This window comes from Colius striatus, chromosome 7 (assembly GCF_028858725.1).
Source record: "Colius striatus isolate bColStr4 chromosome 7, bColStr4.1.hap1, whole genome shotgun sequence".
NCBI classification, from domain to species: Eukaryota; Metazoa; Chordata; class Aves; order Coliiformes; family Coliidae; genus Colius; species Colius striatus.
The window spans coordinates 29,118,353-29,135,421 of record NC_084765.1 but is presented as its reverse complement, the minus strand read 5'-3'; the positions used below and the strand labels follow the sequence as shown (position 1 = coordinate 29,135,421).

Here is a 17,069-nt window from a genome sequence, read left to right as displayed (position 1 = left end):
AACTGGAACAATAAAGCAAGCAAAAACAAAACATAATTGTATCCTATACATTAGAGAAAAAAAATGAAGCTCAGTAAGAAGGAAAGCATAGGAAATTGTATTCTTCTCTTGGTAGTTAGCCTGTGTGAAAATACAATCCAGAAACTTCCCAGCACACAGTTAATCAGCTATACAATAACATTCAAAATAAATTTAGTATGGACCAGAAAAAAAGAAACAAAAAAAAAGGGGGGGGGGAAGGAGAGGCTCTGATGCTCTCTTGGTATTTTTAACCAAGTGCACAGCAAATGCATCACTATTGTAAGTAAAAAGAATGTCAGTGAAGCTATTTATAAATCAGCATTCCAGTCTTGCTGTATAAAAACTTTTTTATGTGCTGAACTTTCTGGCTTTTCTGGAAAATTCCCCCCTTCCCTCAAGCCAAATTGCATACAGTCTTCCACAAATCTGTTCGGAGCTGTTCTTTTACTCACAAAGGAATTAATGTTAGGAGGTCATGTTCAACATGACTTCTCTATGAGATCTGAAAATGTAAATCTGTTCCTGTTAAACTGCCAGCATGACAGCAGTTGTCCAGCAACACAAACAACAGTCTCTTAACAGTAATTTCTACCAAGTGAAGCTACCCATCTGGTGTTTATTATAATTTTTTACATATCTATATTTTATATAAATCAGTATCTAACTTGAATAAGCCTTAATTTTCTTTATGTCACATACATTTTCAGAATAAATAGATTTACAGTAGTTTTATTTAGATAGATTTCCATTTTGACATATTGTCTTAATCTTGTCTTTCTATCACATGTAAACACTTTAACCTGCATATGAGACAGGCAAGTGCATCTAAGACCTGCATGCAAAGATTATCTGTCCTTCTTCCATTATAAAAGTTGTTGGCATGTGGATTTAAGTAAGGGAAAAAACGTGAGCTACAATTTACTTATAAAGCTAATGAGGTTCAAATACACTGTGTTTGGACTTTAAAATAGTGTCATTTGCTTTAGTAGCAAATAGTCGTATTTGTTTCCTTAACACCTAGCACAAAGTATCCTGAAGCCTTTTAAACTCTACAGACTTTACAGACCTGTTTTTCTACTTCTTTGCACTTAGCACAATTATTAATATCTGAGAAAATGGGTTATAAAATAGCACTCTTCTGATGTGGTATCTGATTTGGCCACCAGTTCGGGCCCTTCAGTCTGACGGGACCGCTGAGGTGGTGACAGCCACCATTTGATTTCTTTGAACCAGAATAGCAGAATTTGATGCAAGGTCCAGTACCCTGGATCTCAGCTCAGCTGCACACCAAAGCAGCTGTTGTGGAAACTCAGACAATTGCTTAATAAAAAATTAACAAGCTCATTATCAAATAATGACAGCATAAGGAATTTGGATGGGACCTTCAGGGGCCACCAGGCTCAGCTCTCTGCAGGGAACCAGGGTCATGTACATGTGCCATTTCTGACAGGTGATTGCACTGACTGTTCTTGAAGACATCAGCTGTAGCATGTATTATCTCCCAAGCCATCTTTTACGATCCTTGTGTAGTTGTAATGTTTTAGAGATGGCAACCTAAATTGTCCTGGTTACAATTTAGGTCTCTTAATCCTCATCACTCCTGTCACAGTGGGGGAAATGGGCTATTCTCTTTACCTTCACAACCATGCTCTTACATGCTTGAACACTCCCTACCATATCCCCTTTCGTCATCTGTCTTAACAGATTCAACGTGTTCAATATATCCTCACAAGTAGTGTTTTCCACTCCTCAGAGCCCACAAAAAGGCAGGCTTCTCCACGAACTCCATCCTTCTTCAAGTACCGGTGCCCAGGCCAGACACAGTGCCCCAACTCACACCTCACCAGTACCTGTTTTGCCATTCCCCTGCACATACAACCAATGCACTGTACACAGTTATTTTTTGGCCCAAGCATATTCGATGTTCTCCTTTTTCCAGCTCCCCAATGGCGGGGAAAGGGCTCGATGCTGAGTGGCTCTCACCGCCTCAGCGGTCCCGTCAGACCGAAAGGCCCGAACTGGTGGCACCTCAGGGCTTCCCCTCAAGGCTAACACGGCAGCCCCAAGCGACAGACGACCGGGCACTGGCGGGACAGCTGCAGGTACCTCCGGTACGGTGCCCGGGAACTCCTTCCAGCCCGGTGCCAGAGGCGGAGGCGCCGCAGCCTCGCCAGCCCGCGGCCCCCACGGCAGGGGAGAGCCGGGTGGGCAAGGTTGAGGGCAATGCCTTCACCGGCACGGGCGGCGCATGCGCGTCTGGAGAGGCCGGGGCCGGCGCGGGGGGGCACAGGCGCGGCGCGCGGCGGCGGGCGGGCAGTCGCTCGGGCGGGCGGCCGCTGGCGGAGAGATGCGATGACATCACCGCGGCGGGACGCGCGCGGGCGGGACGGCGCGGCGCGGCGGAGAGCGTGAGTGGCCGCTCCGCGCGCCCCGGCGCGGGGGAGGGGCGCGGCGGCGGGGCGGCGCGGGCGCGGCGGCGGGACAAGATGGCGGCGGGCCAGCCCTCCCCCTCCTCCGCCCTGCCGAGCCCCCAAGCACTGCCCCTGCGGGCGGCTCCGGGCCCTCGGCCTTCCCGGGCGGGCTCTGACCGGCTCGGCCCTGCGCAGCGGGGAGCCGGGCCGGGGAGTGAGGCCGGTTGCTACAGGCAACTGGGAAGCTCGCGGTGGCGAGCGGGACCCGCGGGTGTCGGTCTAGGTCTTGCCGTGTGAGGGAGCTTGGCCAGACGCGTTGCCGGGGAGCGGGGCTCCTCAGCGCCTGGCGTGCCCCGCGGGCGCCCTGGTGGGGGACCCAGCCTCGCGGTGGAAGGGGCCTGTCCCTTCCGAATAAGTCTTTCCGGCCCAGGCCCGCAGTCCTGAACTGAGTCTGGGAGGAAACTTGGAATTGCTGAGTCTGAAAAGGCTTCCCGCGCTTGTAAACGGCACTGTGAATTCCCATTGAACGGGTCCAGCTATCCTGTGACATGAAGTTTGTACATATGGAAAGATGGGCCACACATACTGAGAAAAACACCATAAATTCTTGAAAACAGCCATAGGATGTATAAATATTTGCATTTTAAAAACTACTGCCAATGTTTATACTTCCGTTGCTGTCAGAGAGAAAAGTCATGGTTACTGACAGTACAGTAGGTCATGTAGTGTACTCTGGGTATTTGCCCTCTCTACACACTTTTTAACATAAAAATTCTCGTTTCAAAGTTATTTCAAAATACATTGCAGTGCTGGAAAAATACTTGGGCCCTCAGGTTTTTTTCCTTGTGTATATACGTGTCAATTTGTTGAGGTTTTATTAGACCTTGATTGTAATAGAATTAATTTGACTGGCAAAAGCACGGTTCTTTAAGATACCTCAGTGCTGGAAGACTCCTCATGCTGGGCCTATGCTGATGTCTGCAGTGATACTGAACTACAGTCTGACTGTTCTCAAAAACTCAGCTTCCTTCAACCAGCTGCAGACTGTTTCAGTTTTCATGAGCTCAGTAGGTTGCCTTAAAGCATACAAACAAGTGGAACTCTTAACAACTGCCTGTTTGTTGACACAGGTTTTGGCTGTTTACTTTTAGAAAAACCATCAGTTTATGAGTACAAGATGTCATGTGAGTGCAAGTGAACAGCCCACATAAGGCAGCATCATTAATGACAATGACCAAAAAAATCCACCTTTGGATCTAATGAAGGGTTAATCGTGTTAACTAATTTCTGATAATTTAGAGATGTCTTTAACATCTGGTTAGTGTCTGGTTCTTCAGAAGAGTAGGAACTGTTGCAGGAGAGTGTTTCCACTCTAATCGGTGGCTGGTTAAAATTTATTTCAGCCTTGAAGCTGAGGGTTTAGTTTTATTTCTGACTTCTTGTTGCTGTTCTGGAAGTTTTTGATAAGCCTACAAATATTTTGTCCTGTGCACTTCTGCATTTGAGGCATGGTTCTGTATTTCAAAACAAGATCAAAGTATTCACTTTCCCGGAGTTGACTGCTACAGGAATCATCACTTTTTTTTGAATGAGAACAGAAATGTTCAATTTTATTTTGCTTAACCACTAATTATTTGATACTGATTTCTTAGTATGTCTCTGATTAATGTTTCTTTTTGGAGTAATGACCAGCTTGCCTTCTCCTCTGTCGCAGGAAAAATTGTTCTTCTTGCCTTTCTGTTGCCAGTCCATGCAGTTATTTGTTTTAAAGTTCTTAAATATTCTTTGTAGTATTTACTACCTTACTACTTATATATATTTATGTTTTTCTGTAGGGTCATTCACATTTTATTTTCTTCTTGGGCCTTTGTTGACTTATCTTCTGAAAGCCTTACTGTGTTCATCTCATGTCCATGACATAAACGCTGCTAAAATTGATTGTGGACATGTTTTAAGTGAAGATAATTAATTGCATGTATTCCAACACAGGTATGAGAACTCAATGGGGTCGTCCAAAAATGTAATAAATGAGCCTGTTGATGTGGAGGAAGGCTATAACATGATGGTAAGACATTCAGCTACTATGGTAGTGTGGTAGAATTTTTCCTACTGCAAGAAAAACGTATTTTTCATGTTGGTACTCATTGATAAATGAGTTCATTTATACTTTGTTCTGCAAGTATTGATTCTAGAAACTGAGGCAATTTAATTTATTAACATCATGATGAGAAATCTTCCAAAATTTTACAGAATTTTACTGTAGAAGAAATCTGAGCATTCCTTTTGGTTTTGCATTATTTCTAGTTATTATATAATAGGATTCTTTGCACTTCAGCACATTTGTTCCAACTGATTCCAATGTTAAACTCCTTTCATCCAACCTGTGCTCCAGTACAAGACCGTAATATTTGGTTACACTAATAGAGTAGTGTTCTTTGAAGTAGCTGAGGTTAGAGCTGAAGTCATAGTCTTTGAGAGTGCAATGGATGAAACTGATTTTGTTTACAGCACTGTTTTTATAAATATGAACACTGTGAAAACAAGAATCCTAAAAGGTGTGTTACTGTTCATAGCTACACAAAGAGACAGTACAGACTAAATAATAAAAATCTGATATTTAAGGCTAAACAAATTTCTAGTCATTCCTTTTGCCTAACAGATAGTTGTACCTGGAGCACTTGAGGTAGGTAACTTATTTGGTTAATTGAATAGTAAATGGGAGGGATTCAGGTTGAGGAAGTGTGTGACCTACTCTAGGAGGTCCTGCTCTGGCAGGGGAGTTGGACTAGATGATCTTTTGAGGTCTTTTTCAGACATTGAGATTCTGTGATTTTTTGATATGAAGGAAGATATTAAAGCTAGTCAAGTGTAAGACTGTGTTGATACCCACTACAGCCTTTGACCCAATAGTTTATGCTTCTCTATGGCTGTACTCTTCATTATTGTTAACTGTGTTGTTAAGACCTTCTTTAAGGATTTGTTGACTGACACCTGATATGGAGACTCGAATTTTAAGCCAGGCGCTAGTTTCATCATACGAACTACTTGGAATTGTCATATTGAGATACTTCTGCTTTTTTTATAAACTTTTCTGACTTGTGAAAAAAAAAATAGAAGTCAATTTGGTGTGCACTAATGGAAAGTTTCTCACTTACATGTGAGGAATGATCTCTAGAATTAAGGGTGGAAAACAACTGTCTTTCTGGGAACTGTGCAGAAGCAACCAGATCATAAAAGGCTGTATGTGCAACAAGTGAAATTATGCTTATATGTTAGGAAGGGTTGAAGTGTCTCTGACCGGAGGACAGGGACTTGAGGATTGGATTAGACCTACAAAGGTCCGTTTCAGACTTTGTTATTCTGTGACTATGTAAGTCTTGATAATTTATCTGTGATGTGTCACGACATATGTGTTGGTTATAAAATAAGTGATGAAAAAGTAACATCATATTACCACAACACCCCCATGCATCGTTTTGAGAAGCATTAAATAGGACTATCCTCTGTAAGACATTAATAACTTTTCCACAATGTTTAGCATTGAGAAAGTATTTGCTAAAGTATTTGTATCCGCTTTTGGACAGATGTGAATCAGTTAGAGACAATCTGAAAGAGAAAACCATTAAGTGCTCAGATTCGGAAAACTTGGAATTGGAGAGCTAGAAAACATGAGAAAAAGATGAAAGGAATAGGGGTGGTATGCCTGGAAGACAGAAAGATTGGTGAAGGATAAAAGGCAACCTAACAGCAGAAAGTATAGTAGGAAAGAAAAAATTCAAATGGCTTCCAGGTCCTCTGTGTATGGCAAGACTGAGTGGACTTATGGCTGTAGGAAAGCCATAGCTAAACATATAGATTGTGCCCAGTGAATACTGTCTGCTGGGAAGGGATGTGAAAGAAAAGATGGAATAAATGAGGAAAGATATATGTGTTTACTTATTTCATTTTTGACATTTGGGGATGCCATAGATTAGCTTTACTGCTGGTAAAGGTGTATGTTTGGGTCTTTTTTTTAAGATTTGAGAATAAATTAATGCAAAATACAGACTGAACATTTCTTTTTGTTTAAGGCAAACAACAGACAGATGATTCAGATGTGATTAACTTAAGCTTATTTACTCTATTCTGAAGTAAACTACCACAAATATTTACATAGGGAGTTTATATAGTAGTTTAAAGTGATTTAAAAATAGTTAAGTGACATTTGTGGATCTTTAGCTCTTAGATCGATGATGGAAAGTGTGTTGTTAAGCAATAGGCGATTAAAATCCCAAACCAAACTTGATTCAGCAGGAGTGGTCACTCTTACTAAAAATTCCTAGTGAGAATAGATTATTAATTATATAGAAGAAGGGTAGACTAGAATCAGTTTCATACAGATCCTGAGTGGTTTTTTATGTGTTTTGCTTGGATTTCTTTGGGCTGAAATTTTTGTTATTTTTAGGTTTTCCAAAACTTATATAGGAGTGCCATTTTTTCCTTTGTTGTGTAGGCCATGGTGATCTCCCTGGGTAAGTCTGTGGAGCACTAGATGGCACACTGCAGCTTCAAAACAGGTGACTGAGGACACCAGGATGAGAGAAACCAAAATTAAATACTAGTATATAAGCATTGAAGTAAAAAAAGTTTCTCATTTGTGTTGTGTTTCCTTCCACTTTAATAAATTGTAGCCGCTCATCTCCTATAATATTTTTTAACATATTTTCTTTCTAAAGGTGTACTGTAAAGCAAAGTGGTTGCAGGCTTGAGTCAAAATGGTCAAAATGAAGAGGAAATACGGATCCTCTGATTAGAGGTGTAGAAAATCAATCTGTGCCTATAATAATATTTAGATTTATGTAACTTCTGTGTGCTCAAGTTTGTCAGTGTTTAAAGATAACTTGGTCAGCAGTTTTGTGCTATCACAATATGTAAATCTATCATGACAATATATAGTTTGGCTTTGTTTCAAATTACTTTCTGAGTAAAACTTGATACACTGTAGAAGAGACAAGATTTTGTCTAATTGACATCTGTCAGTTGATACAAATATTTCTTGATATAATAGCTTTCAAATGTCTTGCAATGGTGTGTTTTGCAAGTGCAAAGAAGCCTTTATTAGGTAAGAAATATTTATTAGGCAAATGAAGTTCATTCTCAGTGTCTCTCATTATGTCTTTGAACAGCTGTAGCTTTATAGTAGTAACAGCTAACTTTAGTTGCCAGAAAATACTTTCTATGTTTTTGTCTTCTCAGTGAGAGATGGTGTTTTCATACGTTTCATATAGTTCCAATAAATCTTTTGCCTCTCTCCAGGCTCTTTCCAGTCCACTATAACGTTTTGGTATTTTGGTCTCATGCAGCTTTTATCTTAAATAATTTATTCTAATTAACACAAGGTAACTAAAATGTTTGTGAAGTGTGTTGTAATGCTCTAGCAGCATTGACAATCAATTAAATGGAGATTTAAAACATATGGTGTAGACATACCCATACTGAGGACTGGGTAGTAACTCTTGTGTCACGTTGATGAATCAGTCTGCTTATTGTGAAGAAAAATGATGGTGGAAATGAGTATGTACACCTGTTTCAATAGGAAAGTTCAGTACCTGTGCACTGCAGTTTGGATGGTTTAACAACAGATTGGAAGAAATTAACATATCAAACAACTTTTTTTTCTGTCCCTTATGTTTCTTATTTTCAGGCTTCTTTCCAACGCTCTAATAGCCATGACAAAGTGAGGAAAATAGTTGCAGAAGAGGGACGTACAGCAAGGAACCTCATTGCATGGAGTGTTCCACTAGAAAACAAAGAAGATGATGGTATGTATTCCAATAGTCTTCCACTAGCTTTTTCCACTGGAGTTGCTCACCCGGAACCATCTTTCCTACAGAGGATTTCTCTGTAAAAAAAAATAAAATTTATATTTAGCATAGACAGTATAGTTTTAAAGCTTTCTTTTCCAAAACACACCCTGCAGTTGATGGATTAAAATTGATTTTGTTTTGTCCCTTTTGTTGGTATGATCAAAATAACATAACAGTGTTTTCTTAAGCTGATCTATTGTAACTTGGGAATTTGGAGTTGTAGAAATAGCATAGAACAATCCCAACAAATTGCTCTCTGTGTTGTAAAATAAATAAGTTTTGAAGTTTCTTTTGTTATCACTTCAGTCTTCGGTAAATATCTGTGAAGAATTGTTAAGGAAGGGAATATGTGGGGAGAATTTTCCATAATGCAAGTTCTCAGAACAGTTTTGTTACTGTTGTAAATATTCTCTTGCAGTATGATGACGTAAGGAACCAGGAATTGATTTTAATTTTTATACTACTCGAGCTGTTCCAGATGTCAGAATGCTGTTTTTGAGGACTTCATCTCAAGTATTTTGTAGGTCGCATGTTCCTGTGCAGGTGCTGCTGCTTTTGAGACTTGGGCAGGCTTGTCTAGAAGAAACGTTTTTTTGGGTTTTTTTTAATGTGATTGAACACTAGAACAAGTTGCCTAGAGAAACTGTTCTTGGAGGTGCTCAAAATGTAATTGGACATTGTCCTGGGCAGCTTGCTCTAGCTGACCTTGCTTTAGGCAGGGAGGTTGGACTAGATGGTCTCTAGAAGTTCATTCCATTCTCAGCTGTTCCATGATTTTGCCAGTTGAAAGATTCAATGAAAAGTTATGTTTAAGTTACAAGATAATAAACCCTATGTCTGAAGGCAACTGACACAAAGTTTAAATTCTCTTTGGCTTGCTTTATGCATTAAGGTGTATTTGTAATTTTTTTTTCCTGTTTAAAACTGAAAAGTCAGAAGTCACAGAAGACAATGAGTTGCTTGAAAACATGTTCAGGTATTTGTATGTGGATATTTGTATATGTTTCTGCATTCAGTTCAGAAGGCATAACTGTACTTCTGTTGAATAGTGGCAAGCAGAATGACAGTTAACTTTATGTTTGTCAGCTAAACATCATAGACCTAGTTATGTGTCCACATTTACAGACTGGTTCTGATCCTTTTGCTTCAGTGTTGTCCGAGTTATCTTTGGACATTTTGTATAACAACATTTTTGTAATGCTAACTGCTCAACAGAAAAACATGTACTGTAAATCTTTGTTAGCTGCACGTAGGATGAGAAAATGGAAATAATTTAAGACTTATGCATTCTAGTTGGTTATTGTGCTGTCTCCCAGCTTTGGATCACATGCAACAGCTACTCCTTTTATTATTGTGAATATGTGGATTTAAGTCAGCCAGTTCTGCGTTCTTGTGGCAACTTCATTTGCATCTGTCTCCCGAAGATGCACTTATCTATCTACTGGCAGTACATTTGCCTGCATGTTGTTGAGTATGTTAGTAGATATCCATTGATATTATTGGAAAACAATTGAGGCCCAAAGTATTTCTAGATTCTGAATAATGCTTTGGGGAAGGTAGTAATGAGTATATATGAATGAGTATATATGAAAGGTATATGGAGTGTATTTCTAACAGTATCTTTGAGCTACTTAAATTGATTAAATTTCTGTTAAAGAATCTGCTATTTTTAAATAATTTCTTCTAATATTCACGTAACACTTCTTCCTTAAAAACAAGTATGTGTGTTGTAGGTGAATGTGTGCTCTAACATTTTCTGCCAAAACATAAAGAGTGAATGTAGAAGTTAGTTTTTAGCATTCACTAAATGGTTGTTATGTATTAAAATGGAAGTAGCTGTGTTCATCTTTCTTTTAATTCTATTAACGCCATTGTAATTTTTAAAATTTTGTCACTGCTGCTTTCTTCTTTTAAAAATTTCTTCATTAAATCATTGCCTGACCTTGTTGTACAATGCAGAGGATATAATGATAATTGCCTGCTGGAAAATTTCCCTGTGGAAAGGAACTCGTGGCTTATGAAACTCTGCAGAGCTAGATTTTTTTCTCTCTTGACCCTTGTCTTGGCATAGAGGGTATATATATGTTGATGTCAGTGAGCTCTGATTCATTTTATGCTGATTTTTCAATATGTATTTTGTCCCTGAGGATTGATACAGCAATATTATGAGTTAGGACAGTTCTGACTCTTTCAGGGGTTGTGTAAATCATGCCAAAGGTTCAGGTTGCCTCAGCCGGTCCTGCAGCTCTTCTGTACAAAGCAGAATTTTGTATTTAGGGAGTTTCTTCAGCTACAAAGAGGTGTTGCTTTGACAGTAACAGTATGTCATTTCGTGTTATATATTATATACCCTTATTCATTATGAGATATTATTTCATTTTCTGCAGAAGCTGTGAGAGTGTGGACATTCACTATTGCTAGTGGTAGTGTTATAGAGAGTTTTCTCAGTTTGTACCCTTTCTTATTTTACTTCCATTAAAAAAAAGTGAGTTCTTGTCCTTCTTACCATTTGACTTCCTCTGAGACACTTATGTTATTTATACAGGGAACATGAGTAAAAGAGCACCAGTGAAGACAATTTCAATCAGAATCTTCTAATTTCTTAATGAAAATATGTAGTTCAATATATAGTTCCTGTCAATCGAAGCATTTCCTTAAAAAGGAGAGAGATTTCTGGAATAGGAGATGGCACTTCTGATACATCCAAAAGAGCAGCATGAACCCTTGTCATATCAGAACTGAAATTCTAATTAGGAATACAGATAGATGACATGGGAAAATCCAAAACATTTTGGCAATGGTCTAGAAGAGATAGTGACTGTTAACATATTTCAACTATTGAAATTAAAGTACTCCTTCACAGGATTCATTAATACGCAGCAGATTCTGTTGGGTAGACTAACAGTGCAGTTGACTTTGTATCCTACGAGGAGAGTCTTGTAACTGAAAAATTCGCTAATCTGATATTTTGTCTCTAGAATTAAATTTGCATTCCAGACCTAGGGCCACCAATCACGCATTGCATTCACTTAAGTCTTGCCCATCTTGGAAGTCTCTCATTGTTCTAGTAGAGGAGTTCAGAAGAGTTGCTTTTGTAATTATTTTATATGCCTGGCATGAAATTTGAAGCACTTCATGCATATAAGCACTACAAACAAATTTTATTACAAAATCTGAGGCAACAGTTAAAATATCCCAGAATCTTGACGTTCAAGTGCTAATTAAAAGGTACCTTTGGAACTTTGAGATTTGTAAAGAAAAAAAAGGAAAATCTTATGACTGTTCCTTTCTTATATTTGTTTAAAATCGTTGTAACTGTTGCCATATAAAATTTATTTGTAGATTAAGCATTTCAGGGTAAGGAAACATTTTATTGCTTGAAGGGTACTTGGCACACTTTGAGGAGCCTGCAGTATATTCTACTGCCTTAGCAAAAGCCTGATAGTGTAACTGAGTTTTGCAGTATGTGATGAAAGTCAAGAAACTTGGCTCTTTTTGGCCAAGTAAGGAAGCTGTAAGAGTCAAGACTGAAAACACTGTGTGTAAGCCCTGGCAACATTGGATCTGATTGTAACCTGAAGGGAAGGGTATTTAAAGACTCCTAAGTTTCAGACCTCGAGTTTCACTGAAATGTGGGAATCTGATCTAGTGCTGGTAGGTGAATACAGAGCCATTATGTTCTAGATGAGACAGTGACAGTGATTTGTAAAAGTAATTTTGTGCAAAAAATATTGTTGGAATTCAATCTGTAGGTGGAAAAACCTGGAGAATTTTGGTTATATCCATGCTTGCAGGCAGTAATTTCTTTAGTATCTTACTATTTGAAAGATCTTACCTACTACTGCTGTACAAACTTTTAAAAAGATAAAAGGTTATAGTAAAATTATAATAATATTAGAAACATCAAATGTGTTTCCTCAGTTGCGGGGTCAAACATAATCGGTCTCCTGTGGTTGCCTTTTACAGGCAGATGCCTCTGCCTTACTTTAAATGGGGTTCAGGCAACCAAGTCTTATGCAAGCCTCATTTTTGTGAAAATATTTCTTAAGATGGACAACTGCAGCAGCTGGGCTAGTAAGACAAAATGTGGAGTACAGTCTGGTTATATGTATCAGTGGCTGTCTTACAGGATTTATAGATAACATGGAACAAAAGATGTGACAATAGATTTCTCACACTGTGTACAAGAACTGGAGGAAAAAACCAGAATGCTTCCCCAATTGAATCCTGAGATTCATTCAAGGAAATAAAAAGAAAGATAATTGAAAATTGTTATTTTTCCTGCTAAAGGTCTGATGATGAACAGTATTAAAGGCACTGAAACAACATAGGCAGTTGATCTCTGTAACAGTGAGAACAGAAATGAGGACTGCTATTAATCACTAAATTTAAAGGTGATTCCCACGTTTCTCATACCAGTAAAACTATCCAAAAGAATCGAAAGAAGTGATTGTTGGGATTGGTAGTATAAATGATAGCTTTTGAAAATAGTTTATTAGTGGCACTTTTTTGGAGATATTAGCACCTCAGCTTTTTGTGACAGGAAGTCTTCACAAATCATAAACCCTGTGTGCTTCATATTTAATTACCAGACAGAGAGGAAATGGACTTCAAGTGTAAAATATGACTGTAGCTCCCTGAATGCTGCAAAACTTTGCTACTTTATATATTTCATACTGGCAACTTAATAGCTAATGAGATGATCAGCTTTGGTCACTATTGTTCTCTCCTCAAAATTCAGTGAATTCCTAGCAGGTAATGCCCTTCACATGTTATTGAGTCCCTATGCATCTCGCAGCAATGCTAGCATTGTAGATTTACATGCTAGTAGTCACTGAACTTAATGTGTGACTGTTGAGCAGCGCTCTTGTATTGTCACCACCATGCAATGTAAAAGGACAAAAGCAGAAAGGAAGATGTCTTTAGTAACCAGAGGTGCTTATCAGAAGAAAAAGAATAATAAAGCTTGGAAATGTGGTTGCTACTGAAATAGAAAACTTTTTGACCTATACACTGTAAGAAAAAGTTACTCCTTGCTACACACTACTTGGTATTTACATAAGCTTTGTTTTCTCTAAATGCCTGCATTGTACAGAAAGTGCCTGAGAACTCACTTTTGTCTTTACAGGGGCACTTGTTCAGACAGTTCCCAGTTTTTGCATGATGGATTAGTATTCTGGGTTGTTTTTTTTTTTTTGTAGAATCTAAAGAGTCTGCAACTTGTTTTTGTGTTCATCTGCCCAGTTTTAACGTACCCTTATTTGTTTATAAGTCTTTTAACTGTGTTCTGTATGCCACTGTATTCAAAGTCTTTGTAGAATGTTATTGTGCCAGAAGAAAGACTTTAGTGATCAAAATACTTCAGTTATTGTAATTCTGACATGCAACTGATCTGCTACTTAAGCTTCTTAGTCAGTAGCAAGTCTTTATATGTACACTAGCTGAATCAATTTTTTTCCTGAATGCTGCTAAATTAAGTTCAATATATTAATTTGTACCTCTTGTTTTGCCTCGTGTAGCATTCAAAAAAATCAGTTATCAAGCAAATAATTTTAAATTTGTTTTAAAATTAAAGGCCATATTCCTTAGACTAGCCAATAATGCAAACCAGCTGTAAAACTGCTCGATTAAGACAGGTTTGCAGCTGCTTTACATAACTAGAGCAATGTAAAACAGCTGGACTGCGTTAGGGAATTCAGCTTAAGAAATGTGAAAAATGGAACTGGACAATTCTGAAATTCAAGAGTGATCTTCACGGTCTTGGAAGGAACTACATTCAGCTAATGCGTTTATTTACTTGGCTTCATCCAGCTAAATAATCTCAAAACTTCTTCTTAATGTAATCTGTTAGAAAGTACTCTTGCTATAGTTAGTATTTTGTCTTACTTTGCTTACATTTTGGTAATAGAGGCCTGTGATATTCATGTCATACAAGTGAGATACTATGTCTGAGGAATAAAACTTAAAGTTTTTTAACATTTTTTCATTACCATTGAGCAAATATCAAAGACATATTAGGTAAGTCTAGACTAACACAAATCTATGTATGCAAAGATAACTCTTAATCAGTTAAGAATTTGCCAGCATCACAGCACTCAGAACTGAAATCATCCTTTCTTGACTGTGGGAATTTAGGCTGATTTTGGAAGCAGAGTCGCTAAAGTACTTCACAAGCAGTTGAGGGAGATAGGTACATTTGAGAAGGCATTTCAGAACTTAAGGGGAATGACTTAAGCTCTCAGAATGGTTTTATCCTTCCATTGGCTACCCAAACGTAGGGGAACTAAATCCACTCCTAAGTTCTGATTTTTTTTTCACTGTCTTTCTTGGCAGTAAATACATAAATGTACTGGTAGGTTTTTTGAACAGTGTAAGAAAAAATAAGCTATTATTTTTTTTTTTTTCCTAAGAAAGATATTCCTTGTTTAAATTCTTTAATACCTGATTCTCATGAGGCATTCAAAATCCACCTAGGCATGTTCCTGTGTGACCTCCTCTAGGAAGCCCTGCTCTGGCAGGGGGTTGGACTAGATGATCTTTTGAGGTCCTTTCCAACCCTTAAGATTCCGTGATTCTGTGATTGAACAGCCATTCAGGAGCAGACTTTTTTCATCTGTATAGAAAACAAGAACCATATTTGACATTTAGATTGTAGTGGTATGATTTTCAGATGCACTAAGAACTAAAAGGTAGCTTATTTTTCTTTAATGAAGTCTTGCCTTTCTTTGTAATGTTTTTTGTTTTCTGTGTGGTTTCTGGCATTATTCACATTCTGAACTGTGGAATACATGTATAAAATTTTACAATCTCTTAACTCATAAACTGTGCCCGTTTCAGTACATTATAAGATGAGATATATACATTTTAGAAGGCTCTAGGTAATTAAAATCATTATTGTTGATTAAAACAGTTGCTTCTCCCACAGGAAAATCAAAATGGCAAGCTGGTGGAAAAACAAAGAGGGTGACTCAAGGAACACACAAGACTGCAAAACAGGCATGTGCACATTTTTTGTTATTACATTAAATTTAGGACAAAAATGTTTTATGATATCACTGGTTCATTATTGGCTGAATAATGAATATATTAAATGTGCATACGTTGTATTATTAAAGCTTACAAGTTTCAAATAACTATTCAGAAGTTTAAAAATGCAAAAATGCCTTTACTTTTGTCACTTCCTAACCTTTGAATGCACAAGTTTTTGCCATTAAAATTATTTTAAGGGAAGTGCTGTTCAATAAAATGATGTAGGGTATTCTTCCTATAAGCATGCTGCTTCTACAAAGGAGAACTTTTTGTCAATATATTCTATTTTGAAAAAAAATAGTCTAGGTGATTACAATTTCAAAGAGTTAAAACTAGAAATCAAGTTCAAATGAGGAAGTATCAAGAAGAAACTGCTCTTAGTTTTATTCATGTTTTTTTTCTATGTGACTGACAATCTTTATTACATTAATAAAGTAATACCTCAATCTTTCCTCATGTTTAAAGTTTTTAACATTTGCTTTTCTTTTGATTAACATATTTAGCCATTAGTATGGCTGTAGCCATTTAGTATTTTGAGACTGTCAGATTTCAATAATACAGCATATGGAAGATACTACTTTCTAAAAAAAAAAAAGGTCTGGTTTTCTTGTTCTATGAAGGTGGCATTTTATTGGTGTAGTTGAGGCTCTCTGTAAAGGTTTACATGCAGAACCTTTTTGGTGTAAGAGTAATGTGCTACATAGTTTGTATTCTGTCTATTATACTGATCTTTTTGGGAGAATACATGATTGTTACTCAATGGCTCTGTGTGGGGTTGCTGTACTAAAACTGTATTGTAGAAACAGAGCATTCCTAGTGGGTACAATTAAGTTTTGAAATCTTGGCATTTCAATTTAGCATTCAACACCTTTATTTCTACTGGATTTCAGACACTGAATACTGCTGTAAATTGGTGACTTTTTTAGTTATTTTTTGGGAGCAATCAACATGGCTTTACCAAAGGGAAGTCATGTGTGACCAACCTGATAGCCTTTTTTGAAGACATAACCAGGTGGACAGATGGTGGTAGTGCAGTGGATGTGGTTTATCTCAATTTCAGTAAAGCATTTGACACCGTCTCCCACAGCATCCTTGCAGCAAAAGTGAGAAAGTGTGGGCTGGATGATCAGATAGTGAGGTGGATTGTTAACTGGTTGAAGGAAAGAAGGCAGAGTGGTGATCAATGGGGAAGGGTCTAGTTGGAGACCTGTGTCTAGTGAAGTCCCTCAGGGATCGGAATCGGTGCTGGGACCAGTACTGTTCAATAATATTCATTAATGACCTTGATGAGGGAACAGAGGGCACTGACAGCAAGTTTGCTGATGATACTAAAATGGGGGGAGTGTCTGACACACCAGAAGGCTGTGTTGGCATTCAAGGAGACCTGGACAGGCTGGAGAATTGGGCAGGGAGATAATCTAATGACATTCAACAAGGGCAAGTGTAGAGTCTTGCACCTGGGAAAGAATAATCCCATGTACTAGTACAGGTTGGGGAATGAACTGTTAGAGAGCAGTGTAAGGGAAAGGCACATGGTGGTCCTGGTGGACAGCAGGATGAACATGAGCCAGCAATGTGCCCTCCTAGCCAAGGCCAATGGCATCCTGGGGTGTATTAGAAGGGCTGTGATTAGTAGGTGGAGAGAAGTTCTCCTTGCACTCTACTCTGCCCTCATGCGACCACATCTGGAATATTGTGTCAAGTTCAAGTTCAAGGACAGGGAGCTGCTGGAGAGAGCTCATTGCAGGGCCACAGAGATTAT

General features: G+C 38.3%; 1 protein-coding gene across 2 annotated transcripts in view; it reads left to right on the top strand.

Annotated features, from left to right (window-relative positions):
• The first annotated feature begins 2,350 nt into the window (after positions 1-2,350).
• Positions 2,351-17,069, top strand: part of SCAPER (S-phase cyclin A associated protein in the ER) — a 166,782-nt gene continuing 152,063 nt past the window's right edge. For both annotated transcript variants that reach the window (XM_062000213.1, XM_062000212.1), the window contains exons 1-4: positions 2,351-2,429; positions 4,422-4,497; positions 8,116-8,233; positions 15,204-15,274. In XM_062000213.1, the coding sequence (XP_061856197.1) occupies positions 2,374-2,429; positions 4,422-4,497; positions 8,116-8,233; positions 15,204-15,274 (321 nt within the window). In that variant the 5' untranslated portion in view covers positions 2,351-2,373. The remainder of the gene's footprint in view (positions 2,430-4,421; positions 4,498-8,115; positions 8,234-15,203; positions 15,275-17,069) is intronic.